A 27679-nucleotide genomic window follows, 5' to 3' on the forward strand; every position below is an offset into this window, starting at 1 on the left:
AGGTATTACAATGAAAAAATAATAGTAACTGATAAAATAGAAGTGATAGAAATCATATGCAGCAATACATACTAATCTGGAAATGATTCTAAAACCATACTAGCAGACTCTGATTTATTTCATAATAGTACCACTAGAGATGTACTTCAAACAAGGTTGACGCCAGCTGAAAATGGGAGCCAACTATAACCAAATAAGTTCAGATGATAGAGCCCAAGCTATTGCAATAAAACAACTCCAGTTTTCTGCAAATAAACACTCCAAAATTTGACCTGTGAGTCGCTATAAGGAAAAGCCAGGCTGAACCAAAGTGGTCACCTTCCCTATAAATCCAGTGCCTGCAAAGTGTAACTACAATACTAGAAATTGATCCTCTGCCGTGATCAAACTGTATGCATAAGAACCTTCAAATCTGATCTTGTTGAGGGCTACGTCCCAACAAGTCTGCTCTCAACACTAGGGTTTGCATCCTAGGTGAGGAATGCTCGGAGCAATGACATCCAAAATAGGTTGACAAAATGATAAAGATACTAATTTTTAGGTTGCCTTCTCCTTATATCCCCTTTCTAAGGCAATTTGAACCCTAAAAGAAACCTAAAGTGGATTTCATTTGAACTTTATAATATAACATTATTTTCCCAATAAAGGCGTTCAAATTTAAGGAAATCATTACTTTATTAATGACAAATAGCTCCAAGCATCAAATAAGTCTCGACAAGTTATAATCAAATACTAGAGACTGAGCTCTTTCCAACGAGCTATCACACATAGGCAAATCGATCCAAATGGAGCCAGAATACTCCTTATTACTCCAAAATGGCTAAACACTTAGCCTTATTTAAATTATTAATTAGCCTTATTTAAATTATTAAAATGCTAACTTAAGAGAATATTTAAATATATTAAAATATTTCCCAAGTAGTTAAGGAACAACCCAAACAGCTCTAAAACATGAAATTGAGTTTGTCACCTGCTTGTGATTGATGTCAGACAACTTGGGCCAACTGGCAGTCACGCCCTCAAATCTAGGGGTACTCCTAAAATGTAGGGAACACACTGAAATCTCTTGAAAAACGCACCCAAATCTCCTGAAATTGAGACCAGGAGGTGATCTCATAGAACCTCAACTTTGGAAATGTCACCACCTCTTAAAAGGTAGGAAACTCCTCCTACAATCAAGGAACTACCTCCTAAAATCAAGGAATTTCTCTCAACTGATCTATTATTGCCTGTACTACCAAATTTGGACGCTGAAAATCCTGACTGAGTCCTTGACCACCACTGCCAACCTACGAGACTATAATAGGCTAACTCTCATGTCATTGCTAGACAAAGCTAAAAAGGGAACATGACAACAAAAACCTGCGGAACATTGTCTTTGATGCCGAGTGGGACGAATTGAGAGTTGAGGAGGTATACGTGTGATGTAGGACCCACGTCCAAAAGTCAAAGGAGAATATATCAGGAAGTAAGCCCTCATGGATATTAGGACTCCCAAACGTAAAATACAAGGAGTCATGTTTAAAGTAGGAGAACCTCCATAGTCCGTCAGTAACCATGTAGAAGGTGGACCCACCTAGGAATATTAAATAACAAAATCTCATAGCCTGCGCCCAAGATTTGTGAGCAAGGAGGAATTCAATCAGGATGTCAATTTAATTTGATTAAATCAAATGCCAATTATGAAGGAAAATATTTAACAAATATCGATCGCTTGAATATATTAGTCGACCACCTTCGAAGGGCTATGGTCTAAACAAAGAAGATGAACTTGTATATGGCTATCGTGCAAGGTAAAAAGTATCAAAAAGTGATCAATAATTACCATATATTCAAAATACAGGTGAATGAAGGAGGTCGTTGTCATCATGTTAAGTCCTTTAATATGTTTTGGAGGCACAAGATAACAAAGTTGTAGATGAGTATTTATTATCCTTGTGCATTACATTATCTACTTATTATAGTCTCTCTCTTACTTGTCTACATAGTATAAGAACTATTTGCCTCTTTTCCAAGGATGTTCTTGTAGGAAAATGAGGATTGATACCAGATTCAAAGGGAGTCTGACACTCGATCAAAAGCAACATTGGAGGAGTTCATAAGATTGATATATAGAGGGAGTCTGAAAATCCATGTGTGTGATTGCATGATTTTGATGCGCCTACCACCAGTTTACATCATGAGGAAGTGACGACTTCCAAATGATTCACTTGTATTTGCAGAAATTATTGGAAGGTGATGATCTTACAATAACTTAAATCATGATATACATTTTATGTAAATGTTGAAACAGATCATGATAAATTATATCTTGTAAATCAACAACAAAGTGTTAGATGTCGTTCACTTGACGGTCTATGAGTTGTTTGTATAGATATATGATAGGTATTTGGTGAATGTCATGTGTTCATATTTTGTAGGCCATTACCTTATCGAGTACTTGGTGAATATCTTATGTTGATATTCTGTAGGCCAACAGTCAAGAGTATTTGGTGAATATTATATGTTGATATTCTGGAGGCCAATACTCATGATATCAAATGTGATATGAAAATGGTGGAAATTTTTTGATCAAAGATATTGCTAAGTTTTGCCATTCCAAATATTACCAATGGCATAATATCTATGTGTTTATCCTCACTAGCTAAGAGGGAGTGTTGATGTATTGTAGCTTCAGTCGGGTAAACCGATGAGACAATACTCTTGTAGATATATATATATATATATATATATATATATATATATATATATATATATATATATATATATATATATATATAATAAATGAATTGACATGTCCCATGAAGGGACATGTCTCTTCTTGTCTTATGCTCATTATAAATGCAAGGGGTTGTTGCCTTTGGAAAGTACATATCTTACAACCAGTGCCAATACATTTGCAGTGACCCTGATAACATTAAGAGTGTTGCCACACTTGCTGCAACATTTCAGCTTTTGTTGTACTTTGAGCAACACAACTTCTTGTTGCACTAGGAAATCATAACAGATTCGAAACTGAAGCAATAATTGGAGGTTCTCTTTCGATTAGTAGCACTCCCTGCCAAGTTAGAATCAGTATAGCCTCACAAATTTAGGTCCATACAAGAAGAATACTTTTGTAACATCCTGATTTTTTGGGTCTAAATTAACATTTAACATACTCAAGTTAAACAAAATTTCTTAACTTAAAAACTTGAAATACCATCAACTGAAATTATTACAGAAATTGAAAACTACATACCTCGGAAAACTGAGACTCGAAAATCAAACCAAGGATGCTTCTGCAACCACCTGGATTAGTCCACAAATACTTTATAACGATTTCAAATGACGACTATCATCTAAAAACCACTATCTCAAAATCAAATGATGATTACAATTAAATACCACTATAATTAAAATTAGAACAATTACAAACCACTGTATCAATTAGGGCATTGGTTCATTTAGGGCTTCTGATACCACTTTACCATCTAGGGCTTCCGCTACCACAGATTCAATTTAGGGCTTTTGCAATGACGTCTTCAAACTAGGGCTTTTAGTACCACGGATTCAATGACAGAATCAATAGGGCTTTAGCGACGACGGATTTAATTTAGGGCTTCAGATTTCTTTCCTTTCGATTGCCTAATTGTGACAATAACTCAATGTTAGAAATTTACTTATTTAATATCCATACAAATGAAAAACAATCCATGATTCTATATCTTGCATCTAGGTGTAGAATAACGGTAACAATAAACTAACCCAATTTAATCTTATCTCCTCATAATTAAAAATGATAATACTTGTTTTCGATAATAGTTGATTGCATAATTTCTCTGTCTGATGCATACCCAACATCTTGAGAGAGGTGAAGCATTGTCAGGGGCTTAACCACCCAACCTCAGACCACAACATATCCCCACACAATCTCTAACGAGAAAGGCCCTCCCTACTTGGAATTGACAGGGAACATCATTCCATCCACTGGGCATCATAATATATAACACGCCATATGACTTGGCAGCAGGAGATCATCATAATAGAAATATGCACGAGCTATTAATTAATTCATATTAAATGATAAATATTGAAACATCATAACTGATATTGGTTCATATTATTAATGATTCCTTTCTCACACCTCATGCCCCATCTTCTTGGCTACACAGCCGGGTGAGTCCTAGGTATTTGGAATTTTCGGAGCAGACGGCTCTATCAAGTATTCAAGATGATTACATACATCCATCATCTCACATTCTGTGTTTACATAACTATGTTCTTTAAAGATTTCAAATTTGAATATTTAGATTAATTAAATCAGTCATAACTGATTTCTCTTAAAAGAAATATCATATCAAGATCTCAGAATGATTTGCTGTCCTCTCTTTAAAAAGTGTCAGTTGAATCTTGTAGAAAGATTTGATTCAATCTACTTGAAGCGCCTAAAAGATACTTGATTTACTTAAATGACTTCTTTAAAAAAAATGAATTAATGAGATATGGATTGTTGAAAGGACGATTAACATATTAAATACTCTAAGTATTTAAATGAGATAAAAAAGAGAGTTTCCTAATCATATTGAACAGTGGAAAAAGCATATGCATAAACTGGAGAAATCTAATCCAAACAATTTGAGACCAATTTGACAATGTTGAAGCCCAATTCAAATGCAGTAAGATCTATGACGTCATTCAATCAAAGGAAAACCTCAAATAACACAAACCCCAGAGCATTTTAATTGAACTGCTAACTTACTCTTCGAGAAAAGAAAGAGAAATTCCTAATAATATATATAACGGTGGAAACCCCATGCACATAAAATGATGAAACACAATTTCATGCTTCGTGTAACGATTTTGAACATGGTGATGCCCAATTCAAAAATCCAAAAGACACTGACCTCACTCATTCAAGGTAAGGCCCAATCGAACAAAATCCAAACTCGAGTCAATTATACTAACTTGGTAAATGAAAATGCAAAACATACCTCTGCTTTGGTTTCAACATGGATGTCCAGGGTTTGAAGACAAGTGGACAAGGTGACAGCGAGCCATTTTCCCACACAGGGATTCACTAAGTGCAGGCCTGGCTTTGCGAGGAGATTCCTCTAAATGATTCGAAAGACCTGGACTTGAATAAATCTTGGTTCCTGAATTGTTACCCATGGCAAATATGATAAGGAAGTTCGGCTAACATGAATTCAATCTTTGAGCTCTGTTGTCTTGGTTCCGACGGTAACGGGTTTGAAAGACTGAAGGAAAAAGATCCCAATATCTGATACGAAAATGGGAGTCTAATAAATAATAAAGAGCCCGACTCTATGGCTTCTATCCGTTACAAGAAACTATACAAATTTCAATCATAAATTCGATGTAAAGCAAGAGCACAAGGTTAAAAGATTAGAATGGATTCTAATTTCCTATTATTTAATCGATTAAAAACAAGGAAAGCATAAAAGAATGCAAGAGAGTTGAAAGATTATAACTTGAAAATAATAATTCAAATGTTGTTAAAATTCGAACATTATTAAAATCTTATATGTACAAACAACATTACTTTATTAATTAAATTATAATGGTGCCAAATCATTTATACATATATAGATGTTTATAAATATTAATTAAAATAATATGATGAGAGATATATTAAAATCCTTAGAGATATGTTTATATATATTTTTAACTCAATTATTTAATCAAATTATTTATTTAAATAACTCATGCAGTTCCACAGATGTATCCTGTTTCAAATCACTAGATCCTCTACCTGTTTGCCCAGTGATGGAGAAGTCCTGCCTAATTCTTTTTTGACAATGCTTTCACCCTTTTGACATGCACCCTACAAGGAATTTCTTAGTAATTAAATTATAAATTATTTTTTTATAAATAATTATAATAGTTAACCTTTCATATTAATTCCATGAATTCACGATTAACGATCAACTAACATGTCATCTTCACTTGAAATCATAATGACCAACTATCTTACCATTTCACCAGGTTATATCAAATTAAACTGCCAATTGACTTCATGCGAACCTCAATGGCTATATTTCAAGCTAGGTCAAAAATTGGGATGTAACAACTTCAAGCCATATCCAATTATGCCTTGTATTTCTCAATGCTCTCATCAACAACATGCTTAATCATGAATAGCCACTTAGAAGATACAACTCACTTTCCTTTAGGTTTAGTACAGTATCCTAAATATCATTCTTACTAATGTATTAATATTCTTTGTAATGTCCCCCTATTACTATGGGGCTTTGTGAACCCACTCTTGCGAATGAACAACTATGTGTGGCTCATTGGGATGCTGTGTTGTCTTTGCCAAACTCATATGGTCTTTTGAGCTCGTAGTAAATAGCACACACCTTCAGACATAGACATGTCACCCTTCAAAAATGGACAAGGAACACCTTTGGATGCGAACATGAAACCCTTCAGACATAGACATGATCATAGATGGAAAACTCGCCGAGTACTCAGCGAGTTTCAAACACTTGCCGAGTTTTTCAGCTCGGCGAGTTTTTGGCCACTTAACTCGCCAAATCAAAAACTCGGCTGGAAGGTATTTACTCGCAGATTAATCGCCGATTACTCGGCTAAAACTCGGCGAGTTTTAACTAAAAACTCGCGATTTCCTGGCCCGCGGACTGTGATGGCTAAAAAGGGCACAAAGTTATTTTTTTGCTCATTGTTTGTTGTATTTGCATTGTCTAGAGCCTTGAGGCATGGAGAGAAGAAGGTTTGGAGGCATTCTTAGCTGATTGCAAGTGATTCAAGACGGATTTGAGTGGATTTTAGAGGATTCTAACCGGTTTTCGAAGACAAATTTCTTTCCAGGTATGTTCATTTTATCATATTTTGAAATTTTTTTATAGTTTTATAACAAATGTTCTGTTGTTTTTTTTGTTGTTTGTAAATGATTTCAAATGATTTCAAATCATTTTAAGTTTAACTCTATGTTTGAACTTTGAATCATTTGAAACCCTAGCTTCTAAGTTTTAACTTTGTTTATTCATTTTTCTATAAATTTATGTGTAGGGCAGCAGTCAAGCATTAAAAAAATGACAAACCCGCAAGAAGAGTGGCCACAAACACCATGCCCATCTGGATATATAGGCGCTCGGCCTAAAAATGCAAGAGATAAGGCATGGCGGTATGCCTATGAAGCTCCAAATCCAAATGATATTGGGAAGGTGATATGCATTCCCTGTGCGAGAATTATTTCTGGAGGCATAAACCGCCTCAAATACCACCTTGCAGGCATAAAGAAACATGACTCAAATCCTTGTCTCAAGGTAACTGATGAAAAAAAAAGATTCATCCATGCCCTACTTGCAGCTGCTGAAGAGAAAAAATTGAATAGGGAGAGGGCAAAATTAGCTATGAGGGCAGCCATAGCTGAATCAGAAGGAGCTCCTTTTGATATGCAAGAGAAAGAAGAAGCACTTGAGAACATACTAGGATCTCTTCGTGGCCCACGGATCCGCAAACAAAATTTCTCATTTACCGGTTCCACTTCTTCTACATCTCCTACTTCTTCATCATCACCATCCGGATCCCCATCAGGGATAGGTGGTTATTTTGTGCCCAGGAACACACCTGGAGCACAGCCATCATTAGAGGGCACTGCATGGTTTAAGGAGGTGCATGAGCAAATTGATATTGCAGCAGCTGATTTTAGGTTTTTCAACAATATCTCAATGAATGCCGCTGATAGTCCCTATTGGGTCAATATGGTGAATGCAATGACAATATCAGGCAAAGGGTACAAGCCGCCTAATCGCAAGGATATGAGTGGAAGGTTAGTATTTTACTATTTAGTAGTTGTAAATAATTGTGATTCACTTTAGTTCATTGTTATATTTTAAATCTTAATTGTTATAACTTATTTCCTAATTTTTTACTAACACTTACACTTTATTTAATATTACACCTAAATTTTGTAGGTTGCTTGACAAAGCGGTTGGTAGGGCAACATTGTTGATAGAAGACCAAAAGAAAGAGTGGAAGAAGTATGGCTGCACCATTTTCTCTGATGGGTGGACAGATGGAAGAAGTAGAACCATTATTAACTTCTTGATTGCTTGCAAAGATGATGTGGTGTTTTGGAAATCTGTCGATGCCTCCAACAAAGTGAAAAATGCAGCCACATTGGCTTTAATGTTGGAGAATGTTGTCATGGAGGTGGGAATAGAGAATGTGGTGCAAATAATCACAGATAATGCAGCAGCAGGTAGATGTGATTTTTTATATTTGAATCAATATGAATTATGAATGTAATGCTATGGAATCTGGATAATGGTATTATTCAATTTAGATTTGATGTAATTTGTAAATACTAAATATGGAAAGTTTGTTATTGATTATTGATTTTTTGCTAATCTTTTAGGTAGAATCCTCCAAGAGAGGCATCACGCACTTTTTTGGTCACCTTGTGCAGCACACGTCCTTGACCTTCTTTTGGAGGACATAGGAAAACTTGATTGGGTGAGTCCAATTGTGGAAGATGCTAGGCGAGTCACGAAATATATCTATAATCACCCATGGGTTCTCAGTTTGATGAGAAAAGCCACTAAAGGCAAAGATTTGATGAGACCTGCTATGACAAGGTTTGCAGCGGTCTTCTTGACGTTGCAAAGTATTCTTGACCACATATTGGCTTTGAAGCAAATGTTTGTGTGTGCTGATTGGGTTGCTTCACCTTACGCAAAGAAGCCCGAAGGAGAGGCTGTGGCACGAATAGTGTTTGATGATAGCTTTTTTGCAAAGGCTAAGGAGATTGTGGAGGTAACTTCATTATGTTTTTAGTGTATTCAAGTTTCATTATCAATTCATAACTTACTATGTTATTAACTAATTTGTATTTTTCAAATTTCAAATGTAGATGTCTCTGCCCTTGGTTCTAGTCTTGCGCACATGTGATGGGCAGTAATCCCCAATGGGAGGTCTTTATGAGGCCATGGATAGGGCAAAAGAGGCTGTTAGAAGTTACTATCACGGGGATAGTCTCAAATTTGACCCCATTTGGGAAATAATTGATAGGAGGTGGAACAATATGCTCCGCCAACCTATTCATGCAGCAGGCTACCTCCTCAATCCCAAATTCAGGTACTATGATAATTGATTGTCCTTGAAGTTGGAATTTTAATAAGTCTTTATTTTACTTTACTTTTTAAGGTTGTGTAGTAAGATTTGATATCATTTTCTATTTGTTTTAGGGCTGATGATTCCTACTCAGATCCTAATGGAGAGGTCATGGAAGGTCTCTCTAAATGCATTGAGAGAATGATATCAAGTGAAGAGGAGAGAGACCTTATTGTGACCGAACAACAAATCTATGTGGAATCAAGGGGTCCTTTGTTCTCTTCTATGCTAGCAAAGAGAGCAAGATCTACTCAAGTACCAGGTAAAGCGTCAAACTTTAAAATTTTTGCTAATTGATAAGTTGTGCTTCTGATTTTTTTTTTATTGCTTTATAACTTTTTTAATTTTGTTTTGCAGATGCTTGGTGGGCAAGTTGGGGTGGCAATACCCCCAATTTAAGGAAATTTGCTCTCAGAGTCCTATCCCAACCTTGTAGCTCATCCCATTGTGAGCGCAATTGGAGCTTATTTGAGTCCATCCATACAAAGAAAAGAAACAGATTGACTCAAAAACGGCTTAATGACCTTGTTTATGTGCACTATAATCTTAAGTTGCACATAAAAAAGGCACAGCTCTTAGAACTACCTGGTCCGCTTGATCTAGATGAGATAGATCCTTATTCTGATTGGATAGCACAGGAGCCAAGTCCATTGTTTACACCAAATGAGATCGCTGATTTGGAGAGGCAGGCCATGGAGGGGGAGGCTAACGCTGATTTTCAGTTCACTATGGATGACATTGAGGATGAGGACGAGGATGATGATGATTCACGTGAGGATCAGGCATTACCATTAGGAGGAGATGCATCCTCTTTTAGGACGCCGAGCCAGTCAGTAGGGACGTCAAGCGAGGGGGCACAGCCACAGAGTTCACAGTCACGCAGCTCACGCCCTATCCCAGTGTGGGGCACTTCTTCTAGGACTAGACCCCCTCGCTTTCCTGCTAGTGCAAGTGGAAAGAGGAAGATGTGATTGACATTGTCAAATTGTATTGATGTATTTAGACTTTTAGTATTTACTTCTAGTTTGACAGATTGAAACTATTTAGTAATTTACTATTTTGCTTCCTCCCATGAGCATTCTGCATGAGAATGCAATTTTGTACGCATTATACATTTATATATATCTAAACTTTGTTTCTTTCTTTTGTATTATCTTTAATTAACTTATTAGATGCATCTTCTCATTAAATTTTGCAAAATAAATGTATTTTTAATTAAATTTCAGCAGTTTTTTAGGTTCCCGAGTTTTTCCCGAGTTTTTTTTTTAAATCGCCGAGTTTTTCCCGATTAAACTTTTGGGGGGCTTGGCGAGTTTTTGCATTTGGTGAGTTTTCCAACTATGGACATGATACTCTTCAGAGGTGGTCGAACACCCTTAAGAGGCGGCCAAGATAAGGAACTTAAGGCTATAGAATTATGCCAAATTCAGAACACAATATTTGATAAATTGCACAGTTATAATGAGGTAATCTCACTGAGGAACAAATATTGAATTTAACACAAAATATATTCATGATTATAGTAGTTGAGATTCGTAGGCAGAATAGGGTGAGAGATGATTCCAACCAAAACTACAAAGTGCTAGATTAGGGAGGATCTGTAATGAGCCCTGTTGGCTCTCAAACAATTTGTGTTGAATAATTGATTTCTTTTTTTTGTTTTTGACGTTTTACAATTTTTGATACAACAATATAACAACAAAATAGAAGATATTGCAATAATAGTTTGAACTCAAATATTTAGATATTACATAGGGAACATACAGCTGAAAATTCTAGAATTTAATATCAACTTAGATACTGAGTATTTTCACAAAATACCAACAACTCAGTTGATAAAATAGCCCCTATTATCTAGATCAGTAGTACCCATAAAAAATTAGAAGTTACAATTCATGAACTTACAGGTAAGACATGCCTTGAAACCCTTTGAAATGAAGACTAGCAGCAGCAAACTAATTCTTCAACCAACAAATCGAACTGCAGGTATGGAAAATGCTGGTCCCAAAGTGCAGGAAGAAAATAACACCTAGCAGCAAATATAATGGGTGCTCAACCAACGACAAATTAACTAGCACACAATTTGATATAACAATTCTTGTGAATCCCTTCACAAATTCCAGAACAACTTCCAATAGCAAGAAAAATTAAGCTTCTCCTTAGCAACAATTAATACTATAGGAGAAATGACAAATTGTATATCTCAGCACAATTTCCCAAGCAATCTCGGAATTGAATCTACAATACTTTAGCTGTAGATCCCAAATACTTATAGTTCAGCAAGGACACAAAATTTCAGAACTTCATAAGTGTCACAAAGACAACAAAGAAAAATAATATTCAATTAGGATGCCTTTCCCATCAAATGGCCTCATATTTATAATCTCCAAAATGACACAAGTTCCCAAATGAACTTCACTTAAGAAGCTTCCTCCACATAACATTAAAATATAATAAAGTACCATTATAATATAATTTATTAAATGCGTTTGGCTCAAAAAATGACTTTTTCTACTATAACATAATATTCTGACACACAAGGCCACTGTTTCTTGTGCCTATTATAAATTTTTTTGACTTGGTTCGAGCGAGGTATGATATTGAGGTGACCAACATACAACACTAACAAAAATAACAACCTTAGCATATTTAGATGAATATTAATAATAATTCACCCGTCTTGCAAAAACAATTGAAGAAGCATCATAATCGAAAGTTGACAACACCAGAGTGGTCCTGATGAAGAAAGACAATGAATGAATTTGACGGGGTGACTTACTATATATGGACACTCCCTCCAAGATTCTTGGAGCCCAAAGCAGAAGCCCAGAATAAAAATTGAGAGCATCACTTAACTCCTATAACTCAACTGAGCTCATCGAAACCAACAGTCTGACTTACTATAAATAGTAAGCCCCTCAAACGGAGCCAAAATACACCATAGGTTGCTAGAAAGCCTATAACCCCACAATTGAGACCCTCAGATCCCATTGTCAGCTCATGAGGGTTGTGACGGTGAACTGACCAAGCCAACTGCTGGAGCCTACTAAAAATGGAGACATTACAAGATCTTGCACCTCTGAAACGGTTGGAAAGCAAAACTCCGATTGGAATTTGCAAATACAAAGAAACATAAGTATCCACCTCTTACAACTTTGCCAAACTTGGCCTTATAAATGGGTTCTCGTAAACTTTTGAAAGGATTATAGATAGACAGACATAGCCAAAACATTTTTAACTAACAAATAATTAAAAAGACCTGAAGGATATTATTTTAAAAGTTTTTGGGCCATAAAATAATTAATTTCAATTGAACTATTTAATTATTATATTATTATTTTGTCCCTCTTTCATTTTATAACTAATTTAATTAATTAAAGAAGTCCTTTATAATATTGTTTAGTTTTGGAGATTGCTTAATTAATTTAATTTAGTCACTTTGTTAAAATTTGGGGACATTTGAATCCTCCTAGCCTAAAGATTGCTTGTACTCAAGAAATCCGTAAACTCTAGGATCCCAAACAATGTGCGGACGTTGGTTGTTATATATGTTGAAATTTCCATGTTGCATCATGATCACATGCACACACTTGGATGTAGGCGAGGAGTAAATCTCTACTAATCTTTTGCTGCTCAACTTTGATATAAATGTTTCCATGTCCAAAGTCACCAACGGTCAACTGAAGCTAATCATTAAACACATCAATGCTCAAATGCTAAGCTTTCATATTATCATGTTAATCAATCTCTTCCAAAAATGGTTTGAAATCTCAAAGCTTAGGTGCAACTTATTCTTCCCATGACAGAGCCACTCATATGAAGAGATCGAAATCATACACGCCACATGCCCAACCAAAGGGTAAACTCTACATTCAACCGACTATAGAGAGTGCTCCTGCAAGGGAACATTGCTAGAGCTCTCATCTTTTACATGCTTGCTGTTGTATTGAAAGTTTAGGTGTTCTCTACTTGAGGGGACAATTTATTGTCTCTTGCTTGTCCATTGCTCTTGTAGTTAGGGTTAACGTGTGAACTTGTCTACATCTTTCTTTAATTCTGACTGAGTTCCAAATTCAGGATCCAACTCTTTTCTTTTCCTTGCATAGTACCTATCGAAGGATTCAATAGCCTTGATCTCCTTAGGTTCACTTGAGTTTTCATCAAAGATTTTGATAACCTCATGCACGAGTATACTTTTTCCTGTTAAAAGCAAATATTATTGAAATGTCAGAAGATTCTTCCTCTTTTGATATTGGTTATACCAGTTGGTGATTTTAGTGGAACCTATTTTTCTATCTGTTTCTATAATCATCCAAAGTATTCCACAGGCTGATAGGACTTTGGATTTGATACCACTATAATGTCCTCTTGTTGGCGTGTGGCTTTGAGAACCCCTACATGCAAATGAACAACTTCTTGTGGTGCGCTAGGATATTGTGCGGTCTTTGCAATACTCGTATGGTCCTTTTAGCTTGCTATAGATGATGAACACCTTTGAATGCAAACATAACATGCTTAAGACATGGACACGGAACACCTAATACATATTACAAAGTAATTGGTAAAATATTTGCTTGATATTAACAGAGACCGAGAGGTCAATATAAACAAAATAATAAAGTGATGTTTCCTTAGGAAACGATCGTAAAGAATACAAACATTCTATTCTAGCTAAAAGAAAGCTAAAGAAAGCTAACAGATAACTATAGACTAACTAGTATTAGAAACATTGTAATATTTACGATAGATTACAAATAGATAACCATTAACTTTTAATAGAAGCTTATCTATTATCATAATACCCTCCCTTAATGGTTAATCTATCTAGAGCACAAAGCTGTCAAAAAGCGTAAAATGCAGATTTTGTCTGCTCAAAGTGCTTTGCATTGTTTGCTGTGGGTTGTGAACCAAATTGCTTAGATAGGGCAGCTAAGCGCTTTTGACATTCAACCTTCAGGTGCCCATACTTGTGGCAATAGTTGCATTGAATGTTCTTTTTCTTGGAGCCTTTTGAAGCTGGAGCAGAGGACCTCTGTTGAGAAGACTACTATGAACTAGAAACACCTTATCGTTGTTGCGATATTTGAAAATGGTTAGCATCCGCTTGCACGTGCCATAATTGCGACCTTTGAACATCTTATGTCCCTCGAGCAAAATATTATTCAGAGATGCCATAACACGTTTTTCAGTGAAAAGCATGAAAATATTTGAAGACACGTACTTTGAGGCAAAAAATGAAAGACCCAGAAAAATTAAAGGGGTACTCAAAAGAGAGCTCAAAAAACCCAAAAAGAATATGTTGTCAGTTTTCAGATTTGCTGGCTCAAAAATCGAGGCACCAAAAAAAAATTGACAACCCAATTGAGCTCTTGAGAAACCCACTAAGAATTTGAAATCGAGAAAAATTTCCATTTTGAGAAAAAATGGCCCTGGCTGCAAAAAAGCTTCAAAAAAGCTTAGATAAATGGCAGATTTGCAGAGGAAATTGTAGAATCTGGGCACGAATACTAGTAGAGGTTTGTAAAAAATCTAGACGCTCCCAAATAGGCAAAAAATGATCACTTTTAAGTTTTTTTTCGAAAAAACGGGCCCCAAAACACGTGCAATTTTCAAAGAAATTTGGATGTGAGTGGCAGAAAAATATGGGCTTGAGTTGCAGAGAAATGGCGCCCAATAGACCTTCATGTGAAAAACAGAGAATATCCGTCAATTTTCGGAGGATTCAGTCACGCTAGTTGTAGATAGAAGGGCGTGAGTTTGCAAACCGAAAAAATCGTGCGAGTCACAAACAAAATGGCACAATTTTTTGGTAGAAAACCCTAGTCAAACTAGAGGTTTTAGAAGCAAATATGCATGAAAATAATTTTGAAAATAAAATGCAGATAATTTCAACCAAGAAACTATAATTATTTTCGATTTTTTTTAGAGTATTGGCTTTGATACCATATTACAAAGTAATTGGTAAAATACTTGCTTGATATTAATAGAGACCGAGAGGTCAATAAATACAAAAGAATAAAGCGATGTTTCCTTAGGAAACGACCGCAAAGAATAGAAACATTTTATTCTAGCTAAAAGAAAGCTAAAGAAAGCTAACAGATAACTTCAGACTAACTAATATTAGAAACATTCTAATATTTACAATAGATTACACATAGATAACCATCAACTAATAATAAAAGCTTATCTATTATCGTAATAATACAGACACGACACCCTTCAAACATGGATATGATATCCTTCGGTTGCAAACATGACACCTTTTAGGCACAAACATGACATCCTTCAGACATAGACAAGGCACACCTTAGGATGTGAACATGACACCTTTCGAACATAGACAAGACACCCTTTATATGCAAATATGACACCCTTCAAACAAGTATCAGAGTGTTGTCCTACATTTTGTCACTACAAAATGTTGGTAACAATACGAAACTATATTAATGTTGTCACTACATTTTGTCAAGCTAGTTTCGCGTCTCTTTAAGTTGAATTTGATATTCAATTGCTTAATGTTGATTGATTGATCAATTCCAATTCGTATATCAAATTGTTTTACTAAAGGCTTTTGTCAAGTCCTTTTCGTTTTGCTTTCTGTCGAGCCTTTGCTTAATTTTTGAGGCCTTCATTGTCCTTTTCCTTGCTTTTGAATTTTTGTTTGTTGGTTTTGAGTCCTTTGGTCTTGCTCAAGTCATGGCTTTCGGTTTCTCCTTCGATTTGGTCTAACCTAGAGTGTAATCGGAGTTGTCAGCCAATATGGTCATTTTAGTGTCTCAAAAGTGGACCTTTTTGATGCAACAACACAAATTAAAAATATCATGTTATATTTTTAATTTGACATTCACTTTTTGAAAAATATAACTTAAATTCCCTTTATGTTATGTTTTTAAGTTATGTTATCATTAAATTTTTCACTTAAAGTAACTATAGTGCACTTTATGTTATAATTTTAAGTTGAGTTGCTTTTTGATTTTTCACTTAAAGTGACTATATAAACTATATAGTTTTAGTTTAATTTTTGACATTTAAATCAAATGCTCATTTAAATGTTACTATTTAAATGATATTTATGCGTTATATTTTTCATATGATATATAAATATGGTTTATGTTCCATTAAAGTAACATTTTAATGAAATGAAATTAATATATGTTTATTAAATGACTTTAAGTTATCAAAAGTGGACATTTTACATGTCACTGCACATAAAGTTCAACTTAAAAGCATAAGACTATCAAAAGTGGACCTTTTTGGCGTCATTACACCAAAAATGCAAGCTTTCACTTGAAATGTGTCATTACATCAATAACATGAGCTTTAACTTAAAATATGCAATCCTCCCTAAAAGGTCCGATTTTAGCCAAGTGCATATTTTAAAATGTGTCATGCCTCCCAAAAGGTGTGATTTGCCTTATGGGGAGTTTTTAAAATATGCATTCCATCTTAAAAAGTCCGATTTGCATCTTGTGCATATTTTAAAACATGTCATGCCTCTTAAGAAGTCCGATTTCGGAAGAATACATGTAATGGGCCTCCAAGATCCCGATTTTGGAGATTGTGAGAGATTAACTTGATGGTTTTGCATGAGATCTTCTCCAATACGGTTGTTATTTCTTGGCAATGGATTTTCTAACATAAAAAATGGATTCATCTTGCTAAAGGACATTTTTCAAAGCTCTATCCTCGGGCACGTTTTTGGTAAAAACTCCAAATAAATCCATTTTTGGCCCACATTTTTGCTCAAGAAGGAATTGATTAAGCATATTTTGGTGATTGCATTGCATCTTGGCTCACGTTTTGGTGTTTGGAAGCCAAAACGTTTTTGTTTTATGCCTTTTATGAATCACGTTTTTGCTTAAAACACCCAGAAAATTGGGGTTTTTATCCACTTTTTTGCATTTTGAAGTCACTTTTTTGCATTTGAATCCATGTATATGCATTTGGAAAAGTCGTTTTTGCATTCACAAGTCAAAAATGACTCAAAAACATGCATTTTATGGCCACGTTTTTGCAAAAACGGCCCAGTTTTTTGCATTAAAAAGTCATGTTTTTGTTAAAAAATTTTTAAAAATGGCATTTTAGTCCATACATTTGGATCAAGAGGTGTCGTTTTTTAGTTTTAATGCATGCTTTTGTCTTTGGAGACCACGTTTTTGGCCTTCTCATGTCAAATTCGACCATTGAATGTCCATTACATGCATGTACAGAAAAAGTAAAAAAGTTGTTTGAAAATCCGGATTTGAGGAAGAATTGGTCAAGTCCATCAAACTTGCTATTTTGGCTCACAACCTCCAAGTGAGTGAACATTTTCAAACTTGCTCATCAATTCATGTTTATCTTTCTATTTCCATGCATATTATTGCTTGATGATTGCCATGGAAAGTGCATTTTTCCTTTAAAAATGATGAAATAGTCCATTTCTATGTTTTTAGTTTTTCCCCAAACTCCAAATTCGAAATTGCATGTTGAAGTGCTTTGCATATTGACATGCTTGAGTCACCTTCTAAAGGTATGTTTTTCTTTTGAGTTTTTGTGTTTTGTGCCTACTTTCCAGTTTTCTCCACTTTGTAGAAGTTACAAGTTCTTTCTCAAGAACTTGTTGTTGTTTCACTTCATGTGAAAGCATCATCACATTCCACTTCCATCTTTCATGTCACAACACTTAGCATCTCATTCACCATCCGCAAATGCATGTAATCCCATTTTTCACTTCCATTTTCACTTATCTCACTTTTCGCATCTACTTGCATGACACGATTACACGAAAAGCCTCACATGTAATAGCATCTCAAAACCCCGATTGACTTAAAGTCACTGTTTGAAAAGTAAAAAATGTCATATACATGTTTTCCCATGTACTTTGACTTCACCTGTTCACCAAAGATGACTATAAAGTTCATTTTCCCTCAAGCTTCATTGCATTTTCATCTTCCCATATGCACTTATGCCTGCATGAGCAAATACATGTATTTCCATATTTCATGTCATTACACATTCTGCATCTCATCCGTTATCTATACTTACACGTAAAGCTCATCCTTAATCCACATTCGCATGTCATCTCACTTTCTATTCTTCATTACATGTTTCATATACATGTAATCCACTTTTCGTGTAATGACATCTAGAGAACCCATTTTGACTAAAGGTCACACTTTGAAAGTCAAAAGTTGTCATTTGTACGCATTCCCATGCGCCAAACATTTTACTTCATAAAAAAAAACGAGTTAAAGGTGTTGTGTTGATGGAAAGTTATTCTGAGTTTACATCCAGATATCGTCAAGAAGGTTTTCAAAGTGTTAGAGAATCCAGAATGTGCCAATCTACAAAAGGAGAATTCATGACAACTTGAGTGCGAAAAGCTTGATCACATCAAGTTTTCAAATGACAAGGGACAATTCATCAAAGAGAGTTAGAGTTTATCAAAAGACGCAAGACCATGGTTATCAAGGTGAATGCAGTAACACAAAATACATGAACTCCCGATCATGTGATCATCTGGGATAGCATCGCCAAGTACAAGGCCTTTCAGGACAATCCCTAGGATTGTTTCAATTATCTTCCGTCTTTCCTCCTCTTCTTCTTTCATGTTTGTAAATGAAAATGTGCAATTACATGTAACGCGAATTACATGTGCATAAAAAGATGCAATGCTAGTTGCATGTGCAGTTGTATGTAACCCTATAATTTCTCTTCTAGTTAGACTAGGTCAAAGTTGGTTGAGTTGCTCTCATTTTTTCCTCCACCTTTTTTCCAACTCTTGTGTCTAGATAAAGGAGTGCCCCCTCATTGTAAAGATCATCTTTATCCTTATGCAAGAGAGCTCTGGAGAAATTGTGCTAGCAGAACATTGTTTGAGTAGCACTATTTTGACTATTTTGAGAGAAAAGTGAATACAAAGGAGCATTTGAGACTTAACTTTGATTAAGTGAGATTGCTACTTGTATGAGTTATAAGCTTTGTCTATAATTCATCTAAGTTATCTTCTGTTCTTAGTAATTGTATCTTGTGAATTGAATATAAAAGAGTTAAGAAGCAATTGGAGCCAAAGCTTTGACCAGGAGCAATTGTGGAAATATATAGCTAGAAGCGTTGTCTATAGCTTATACTTCTTTCTTAATTCACTAAAAAGTTAAGTTATTCTTACTTTTAGGAGTCTTTGTAGCTCTACGAGTAAGTGGATTCTTTCTTGAAAGATAAGAAGAAAGGATATTGGTAACACCTAGTTTATAAAATCTCTCGACTTCTTGCTTACCTTGAGTTGATCCAAGGAACAGTGAGAAGGCGGAGCCTTCCCTTTAAGGTAGGAGAGACTTTGTCTCACACGCTGTGGTTGGTCATCCTATTTTGCGACTGGATTTTTACCCAAAACTGTCGATTGCAAAATATCCACCCAACATGGAGCACACCTTCACATGTGGACATGATGCCCTTTAGATGTAGACTAGGCACACCTTTGAATGTGGTCAAGGCACACCTTTGGATGTGGATGCAACATCCTACAAATACGGTCAAGATAAAGAATTTATTGCTATCGATTAATGCCAGATCCAGAACACAATATTTGATAAATTGCACATTTATAATGAGGCAATCACATGAAGGAACAAATATAGAATTTCACACAAAACATATCTGTAATTATAGTAGCTAAGATTCATAAGTGCAATAGGGCAAGGAATGATTCCCATTGAAAGTCCAAAGTGCCAAAGTAGGGAGGATCTTGCACCTCCAAAACAATTGACAAGTTGAAGTTGAACTGGAAATCGTAGATACAAAGAAACATAAAACTCCACCTTTTACAACTATGCCAAACCCGACCTTACGAATGAGCTCAAGAAACTTCTAGAAAGATTACAAATGGGCCGACATTGCTAATTTTTTTATAACTAAATAATAAAAAGGGCCCTGAAAGATATTATTAAGTTTTGGGGCCATACAAGAATTATTTTTAGAATTGATCTATTTAAGTATTATATTATTATTTTGGTCCTCTTATTTTATAACTAAAGTAATTAATTAAAGAAATCCTTTATAATACTAATTAACTTTTGGGACCACTTAATTAATTAGTTTAATAAAGTCACGATTAAGATTTGGGGACATTACGTTCTTCAACACTGGAAGGTTCAGTCTTAATAATATTACACATCAATCCAACATAACTAGAGAATCTATGTGGTTTTTAAATTTGAATGTACCTCCAGGAGCTGTATCTTCCTTGACCAAAGAGGTCTCTTTTTGATTCGCAATAATATCTCTAGGCCCATTAGTAGGATCCAAAGGCTTAATTGGATCATCATTCTCTTCAAGTTTTGTGGGCTCCCTCTAAATCTCAGGAGTTTGATCAATGTCCATTTGTTGAGGAGTCTCCTGGTCTTCATATATCTCCATGCATTAATCTTTAGATTTTTTGAAAACAATATCTTTGTCTAATGTAACATCTCTACTTACCTCTATTTGTTTCTGACCGAGAATGTAAATCTCGTAGGCTTTAAAGCTTTTAATGTAGGCTACAAATATTCCTCTCTTGTCAGAAGGTTCCCACTTCATTCTTTTGTCATTAGGTACATGGACAAAGTCACATCTCTCCTTACGTCTGTTTGTTTCTGACCGAGAATGTAAGTCCTATAGGCTTTAGATCTTTCACTGTAGGCTACAAGTATTCCTCTCTTGTCAGAAGGTTCCAACTTGGTTCTTTTGTCATTGGGTACATGGACATATATTGGCCAACCAAAGATTCTCAAATCACTGAAATTAGGGGTTTACTTCTGAAAAAGGCTTCTTTTGGGGCCATGTTTTGCAATATCCAACGAGGACATCTATTTTGGGCATATACTGCTGCCCTAGAAGCTTTTTTGAAAAGAAAGGTTTGAAGGTCTTGATTATGGATGATGGATTTTGCAACTTCAATAATGGATCTGTTCTTCCTTTTTGCAGCCCCATTTTTTTGTGGGTTGGAAGGGACACAAAACTCCCTCTTGATTCCTTTCTCAATATAGAAATCACGTAAACTACTAGAAGTGTATTCACCCTCCATTATTAGAGCTTAAAACTTTAATTCTCTCTCTAGAATTTTTTTCTACTTGAGCCTCAAACTCTTTAAATCTAAATAGGACTTCATTAGACTCTTTAGAGTTTGAGAGATAAATCCAAGCCTTCTTAGAGTAATCATCTGTAAAATTCACATACTATAAAAATCCAGTCAAGGATGCCATTGACATTGGACCGCATAAATCAAAATATACAAGTTCTAATATTTCTTTTGACATACTTTTTGTTAGAATGGGGTTGCCGTTGCACCAAGAGACCGATTTGTTAGTGCCCAATACAACCACTCAACTTATAGTACATAAGAGGTGGTTAAGCCCTTGTCACAAATCCTGAAGGCAGTGCTGAACATTTTGCCAACAATTTCACCACTATGAAATTGATTCTTAGTATTTTTACCCTTAGCACAACCTTTACAAGTACCATCATGTACATGACTAAGTTTAGGAATTCCTTTAACCATCTTATCTAATGAGAAAGAGCCCTGTAGTTCAGATGCCCAAGTCTTCTATGCCATAGTTCACTGGAACTAGAAAGAGTCATGTAGGAAAGCTTGAACTAGATGAATGGAAAGCTTACACAAACTCTCATGCCTATTCCCAATCATGTGTACAGTCTTGATGCTGGATTTTTGTGGCCATGCAAGTACTTTCCTTTCTGAAAATGCTACTTGATAACCTTTTTCCTCTAAGGCTGAAATGGATATATGATTCCTCTTGATTTGTGGCACAAGTAATACATCACTTAGATGAAGGCAATCATGGATTCAAGGTTGAGTGATGTAGCACCAAATCCTTTCACTAAATAGGGTGCATTATCTCCAATGATAACTTGAAGGTTAGACTCCTTTTCCACCAAATTCGAAAGATGTTCTCAATAGCCTGTGATGTGTCAAGAAGATCCACTATCAATTAGCCAGGTGTCACTATCCGTGGGAACATTACTTGATAAGACAGATATGAAGAGGAATTTATTAGAGTTGTCTTCTGCTTCCTTTTTGGTTGAGACTTCATCAATGTTTGTCACTTGCTGTCTAGGCCTTGAAAAGCTATCTCTTGCACAGTGACCAAACTTGTCACATTGAAAGTGCTGAATGTAGGAGAGATCTTTCTTCATCTTCTTAGAATCAGGTGCAAAGTCTGATCTTTGATCTCTATTCCTTTTGAAGTTGCCTTTTCTCTATTTTTTTCCTTTCTTCTTAGTAGATTGAGTGCCAAGAACACGATGTCTTTATTTGGAGTAACTTTGAAAATTCCCCTTGCAATCAGCCTAGATTCTTCTTGAATATAGTCAACCTTGAGAAGATCAAACTTAGGTAGTTTAGGTCTTGCACTGATACCTTAGATAAAAGGCTCCCAAGTTTAAAGAAGACCATTAAGTGCTAGAATGACAAGATCTTTATTCATAACTTGATCTCCAAGGGCTCTTAGTTGGTCATTGAGCTCTAAGATCTTCATGAAGAAAGATATGACCGATTCTCCTTTCACCATTTTGACTTGATAAAGTTGTTGCCTCAATGCAAGAGCCCTGCTTGTGTTGTTAATCTCATATAGACTTTCTAAAGTTTTGAACATGTCTCTTGCATTTGTCATTTTGGAAATGAGAGGCACTAAGTGATCCTCTATGGAGTCAATCAAGATCTTCTTTGCTAAAATGCCATTATTCTTGAATTGAAGTTTCTTTGCTTGATCATCTGGCTTAGATAAGTCTTGTCCCTCCACATACCAAACAAGATATTTTTCTACAAGTGCAATAGGAACTCTAAACTTCAACGAAGTGAAGTTTGAAGCATCTTCAAGTCTTTCTTCGACCTTGTGACTGTACACCATTTTCAAGACTTGATATTGCACCTTAAAGTTGAGATGAGAGGGAACTTTGCTGCTACAAGGAAATCTGATCACGATCTTTCACAAAACACTGCAATACCATGTTGTTTTTACGATCAGATTATTCAAATGCATAAGTAATTTACGCAATATTACACAGTATATATGCTAGGAAAACCTTTGAACTTGAAGGTGAAAAACCAAAAAGCAAGAGTATTTAATTTTATTTATCAAATGATGGAGGTCATATTGCAACTTTGCCAATATCGATCTGCAATCAACCTATATATGTATGCATTGATCTGTCAATGAATATGAACTGATCTGAATATGTATCAATCTAGGCAATCTGGCTTATGATGAATGTTGATCGGCCTGACTATATTTGTCAATATTGATCTGCCTGTGTGATGATGGATATTTTGATGTTCTATCTTGTATCTGTTTCACATATATCCATGCAGGGAGGCGACATTGGAAGTTGTCATCCATTCAATAACTCTTCGTGCTATTTCATTATCAGTCATGCCGTTATCTTAATTGATATCCGGGTTGATTATATTAGTCAACATACACATTCATTGCTAAGGCTGGATTATCTTCATGACTTCATAAAAGTATTAGTTTAACAACAGCTTAATATTATTTTTGATCGGTTAACAATAACTTAATATTAATCTTAACAAGGATTATCTTATTATCAATGCAGTAGACATTCCCATCTTGATCGATCATTGTTTATGATATTGATTATTAATTGATCAGCAATGATTCAAAGTCAAACATTATTCTCCCTTATAAATCAGTTCATATAAATGTCCAAGGCCAATACGCTAGTTAGACATCTATTTCAGCCAATTTGGTTAGAAAAAATACGACCATAGCTACAACATCATTAACACAAAGTGTTCAAAACACTTATTTGTGGCCTCAAATCATTAAAAAGATCCTTTCTTCGTCAAGTCTGCAACTGGGGCTTTTGTCTGTGAAAGACCTTTAACAAATTTATTATAAAATCCACAGAGCTTAGATAATCCCTTAAGCTAAGATTAGAAGTAGGCCATCTAACAATAGCCTTGATCTTTTGTGGATCAACTCTTATTCTCTCTGTACTGATAATTCAACTCAAATAAAAAAGCTCTTCCATCCCAAAGTCACGCTGTTATTCCTTTTCAGAAAGAGACTCACTTTCTGCAGAAAGAGACTCACTTTCCGAAATACTTAAGACCTCCAAATGCTATATATGCTCCTCCCAGGTCTTACTGAAAACCAAAACTGTCATCAAAGAAAACCAAGACAAACTTGCTCAACTATTGCCCAAATACCTAGCTCATACAACTCTAAAAAGTAGTCACATAATTTGTTAATCCAAAAGGCATCACCAGGAATAGAAAATGCCCAAAATGGCTCTTGAAAGCTATAATGAATTCACATCTGCACTGCGTCATCCTTTTTATTCACCAATGCAATTATTGATGCGAATGGACTCATGCTAGGTGTAATGTGCCCCATCTTCAGTAATTCATCACTTGCCTTCGCTATTTCATCATAGTACCTTTTAGTGTATTTGTATGGTACGGTGATGATTGATTTAGCACCCTCATCTAGCTCAATGACGTGCTATATACCTCTCTCGGATGGACATCCATGAAGCATACATCCATTAACTTACTATGCTTAGATAATAACTCCTAGATAGCCGATTGGTAATTTGTTTTTTGTGGATCTATAGGCACTAAAGGAATAATAAGACCCTTTGCTGCCCACTCTACCCGATCATCCCTAATCAAACTCTCCATTCTCTTTAGTGACTAACCTCAGCCCTCCATCTGATATTCCCCTAAGCACTACCTTCTTCCTTCAATGGTCAAACCTCATCTCCAACTTCTGCAAATTGAAGGAGACTCGACAAGTGACAATATCCAAATCATACCTAGGAAGACATCATTATCTTGGAAGTGTTGTATCGGAGTTAAATTTAATCTTCCAAAGTTCCATGTGACCATTTCACAGAGAAAATGCTTGTTAATTTTTTTCGGTAGCAAGTGTTGTGCAATCCAGGTTGCCTCCTCTTTGGAATGGCTAGGAAATAAACTTCTATTGGAAACATGTGCTACATCTAGGTGCTTTTGGGAACCCTCATCCACATTAAAACTTCTTGTGTTCATATCTCAGGCTGCAAGTTACTTTATTTCTATTAAATTTTTTGTTAGACTTGCAGAAGGTCTATGGAGAGAGCAACAAAATGTTTTTTGGGGATCCCAATCTCTTGGCTTCCATGGATGCATGCTTTCGCACTTTGACTCCATTGAAAGTTCTGTGCAGGCAGCACCTATTTCAGCCTTGAAAGTTTTAAGATGTTTAGTGTTCTCTGGTTGGACATTCTAATCACCCCCTAATGTCTAATCCAATATTGGTCTACATTGGGCTGGTCACAAACTCCCCCCTCCCCCCATATCTTTACAAGTAATTCCATATTTTGTAGCACCTGTTCTCTGACTTTCTCACTGGTTAACCTGCTCTCTTATTCATCCTGATGATGGATCACAGAGTGGGATCCGAAATGTTGACGATGAAAAAAATCTGACACAGTTGAAGCCAGAAACAGCATGTACAATTTCTTACTAGTTTGCAAATATGGAAGATTTATTACAGGTTTATACATAATATTGAAAAGACACTTTGCCTTACTCTTCTTATCATTCATGATTTTGCAGTCTATTAATGTCTTTGAACTCATTTTATGTAGAATATGTTTTGGTTTTGTTTAACATTTGAAATTAGATCTCTCATTGTTTTGGCATACTTATGGTTTAACTTTAACCACAAAGATAGAGTTTATGAGTGCTTTTGGAGGCCTCTTCTTGACAACTACTAACACAAAATTTTCAACACGTTTTATAGGAGGCAATGCTGTGTTACTTTACGCTTCCAAGCATCATGATATTGTTCAGACAGTTATCAATATTAGTGGACGATATGACTTGACAAAAGGCATAGAGGATCGCTTGGGTAAAGATTTTGAGCATAGGATCAATGAAGCTGGATTTATTGATGTTACAGATGAGCATGGTAAGAAATTGTGAAATATTTTTTTAATATAGTTAGCATTTTTATTAATTTCCTCAGCCTATGCTCAGACACTGAATGAGAATGATATTTCAAGAAGACTGTGAAAGGATTATAAAGTTGCAACTTTACGAGAGCCCATGGAACATTGATCAAGCAAATACCTATATTTGTATACATACATACATACCTATACACACGCATACACATACACACACACAAACTCACACACAGACATGCATGCAGACATTCATGCATACATTCATCTATTTGTCGATGCATACATCCATGCATGCATACATACATACATACATGCCTAGATACATGCATACATATTTCCATACATGCCTACATACATGCATACATGCATACATACATGCCTACATACATGCATACATATTTCCATACAACATACATGCATACATATTTCCATACATGCATACATCCATCCATCCATGGACGTGTACATCAATGCATTAGTGTTCCACAGGGACGTGTCCCCTGCGATTTTGGGGTCGTACGTGTCTTGGGGATGAAATGAGGATAGATTTTTGCTGTCCCTTGAGCTGTCTTTGGAAACATTCCTGAAACGACCAATTTTTTTGTAGGAAACTTGGGGATGGCCAGCAGTACCAGGGATTACTTTGTTGTCCCTCGTCTGTTCTTGATACTGCTGGTCATCCCCTTTTTTTCCAGCCATACAAGTAACATCAAAACACCCCCTAAAAATCGAATTTTAATTTGTTTTTTTGTTTTCCGCATTGGCCTGTAGTGGTCCTAAAAACATAATAAAAATATACAAACCCTATTTGGTCCTTTAAAATGCTAAATCACTAACTCTTCTACTCATTTTTCAGATTTCCCATACTTGCTAAGAGAAAGAAAAAAAACATAGAGCAGCAACAACAATGAGGAAAGATTGCATTTAGTATTTAATATTTACTATTTTACTTGGACTTCTCTTTATTTCATTTTAAGTTTATGCATAATACTTGGAGCCTTTAGGCGTTTTGATTTTTGCTTCATTTGATAATTTTCCATATATTGATCTTCTAAAATGTCTATGGTGAATGGTTTATCAATGTTATGATTTGTATATTTGAATTGTGTCTATATATAATAAAATCCCCTATGAGGCAAGCGCCTACAAAGCATCGGTAAATTACGAGCCTCTCATCAAGGAGGTCTTGGGTTCGAATCTATTCGACATTAACAAATAATAATAATTAATCTTAATAATAATAATAATTAATAAATAATAAATAATCTTAGGCTTAAACCGATTACCTATAAAAAAATAAAAATAAAATCTCCTATGTTTTTTAATCGTTATCCCTTGAGGCCTCGTCCCCTAAATTTTGACTTTGATCTATACCCATACCAAATTCACATCCCAGTCCCCTAAAATGTCCCCCTCCGGGAAACTCTATGGAGCATAGCCATGCATCCATCTATCCATCTGTGCATACATTCATACATATGTACATATATACAATTCTAGCGATTTGTTAGATTATTGGAGGATTTATTTTATTTCCAGTAAAAAGTATTTATTATCTATTGTTTCCTTTAGCAATCCATTTTAATTTATA

At 35.4% G+C, this 27679-nt stretch overlaps 3 protein-coding genes across 3 annotated transcripts in view; all 3 read left to right on the forward strand.

The window, feature by feature from the left end:
* LOC149576941 (putative uncharacterized protein YDL057W) overlaps positions 1–27679 on the forward strand; it is a 280773-nt gene that overhangs the window by 140085 nt on the left and 113009 nt on the right. Inside the window, exon 5 of the mRNA XM_089821098.1 lies at positions 25923–26090. Within this exon, the coding sequence (XP_089677224.1) occupies positions 25923–26090 (168 nt within the window). The remainder of the gene's footprint in view (positions 1–25922; positions 26091–27679) is intronic.
* Positions 7139–8986, forward strand: LOC149576942 (uncharacterized). Its single transcript, XM_089814966.1, has 4 exons — positions 7139–7795; positions 7941–8227; positions 8384–8781; positions 8879–8986. The coding sequence occupies exons 1-4, from the start codon at positions 7377–7379 to the stop codon at positions 8924–8926; spliced, it is 1152 nt and encodes a 383-aa protein (XP_089671092.1). The 5' UTR covers positions 7139–7376; the 3' UTR covers positions 8927–8986.
* Positions 9016–10194, forward strand: LOC149576943 (uncharacterized). Its single transcript, XM_089821086.1, has 3 exons — positions 9016–9102; positions 9213–9400; positions 9496–10194. The coding sequence occupies exons 1-3, from the start codon at positions 9050–9052 to the stop codon at positions 10107–10109; spliced, it is 855 nt and encodes a 284-aa protein (XP_089677212.1). The 5' UTR covers positions 9016–9049; the 3' UTR covers positions 10110–10194.

The sequence above is a fragment of the Cupressus sempervirens genome, chromosome 1, assembly GCF_028749045.1.
Source record: "Cupressus sempervirens isolate cs-2001-9-10 chromosome 1, ASM2874904v1, whole genome shotgun sequence".
In the NCBI taxonomy this organism is placed as follows: Eukaryota; Viridiplantae; Streptophyta; class Pinopsida; order Cupressales; family Cupressaceae; genus Cupressus; species Cupressus sempervirens.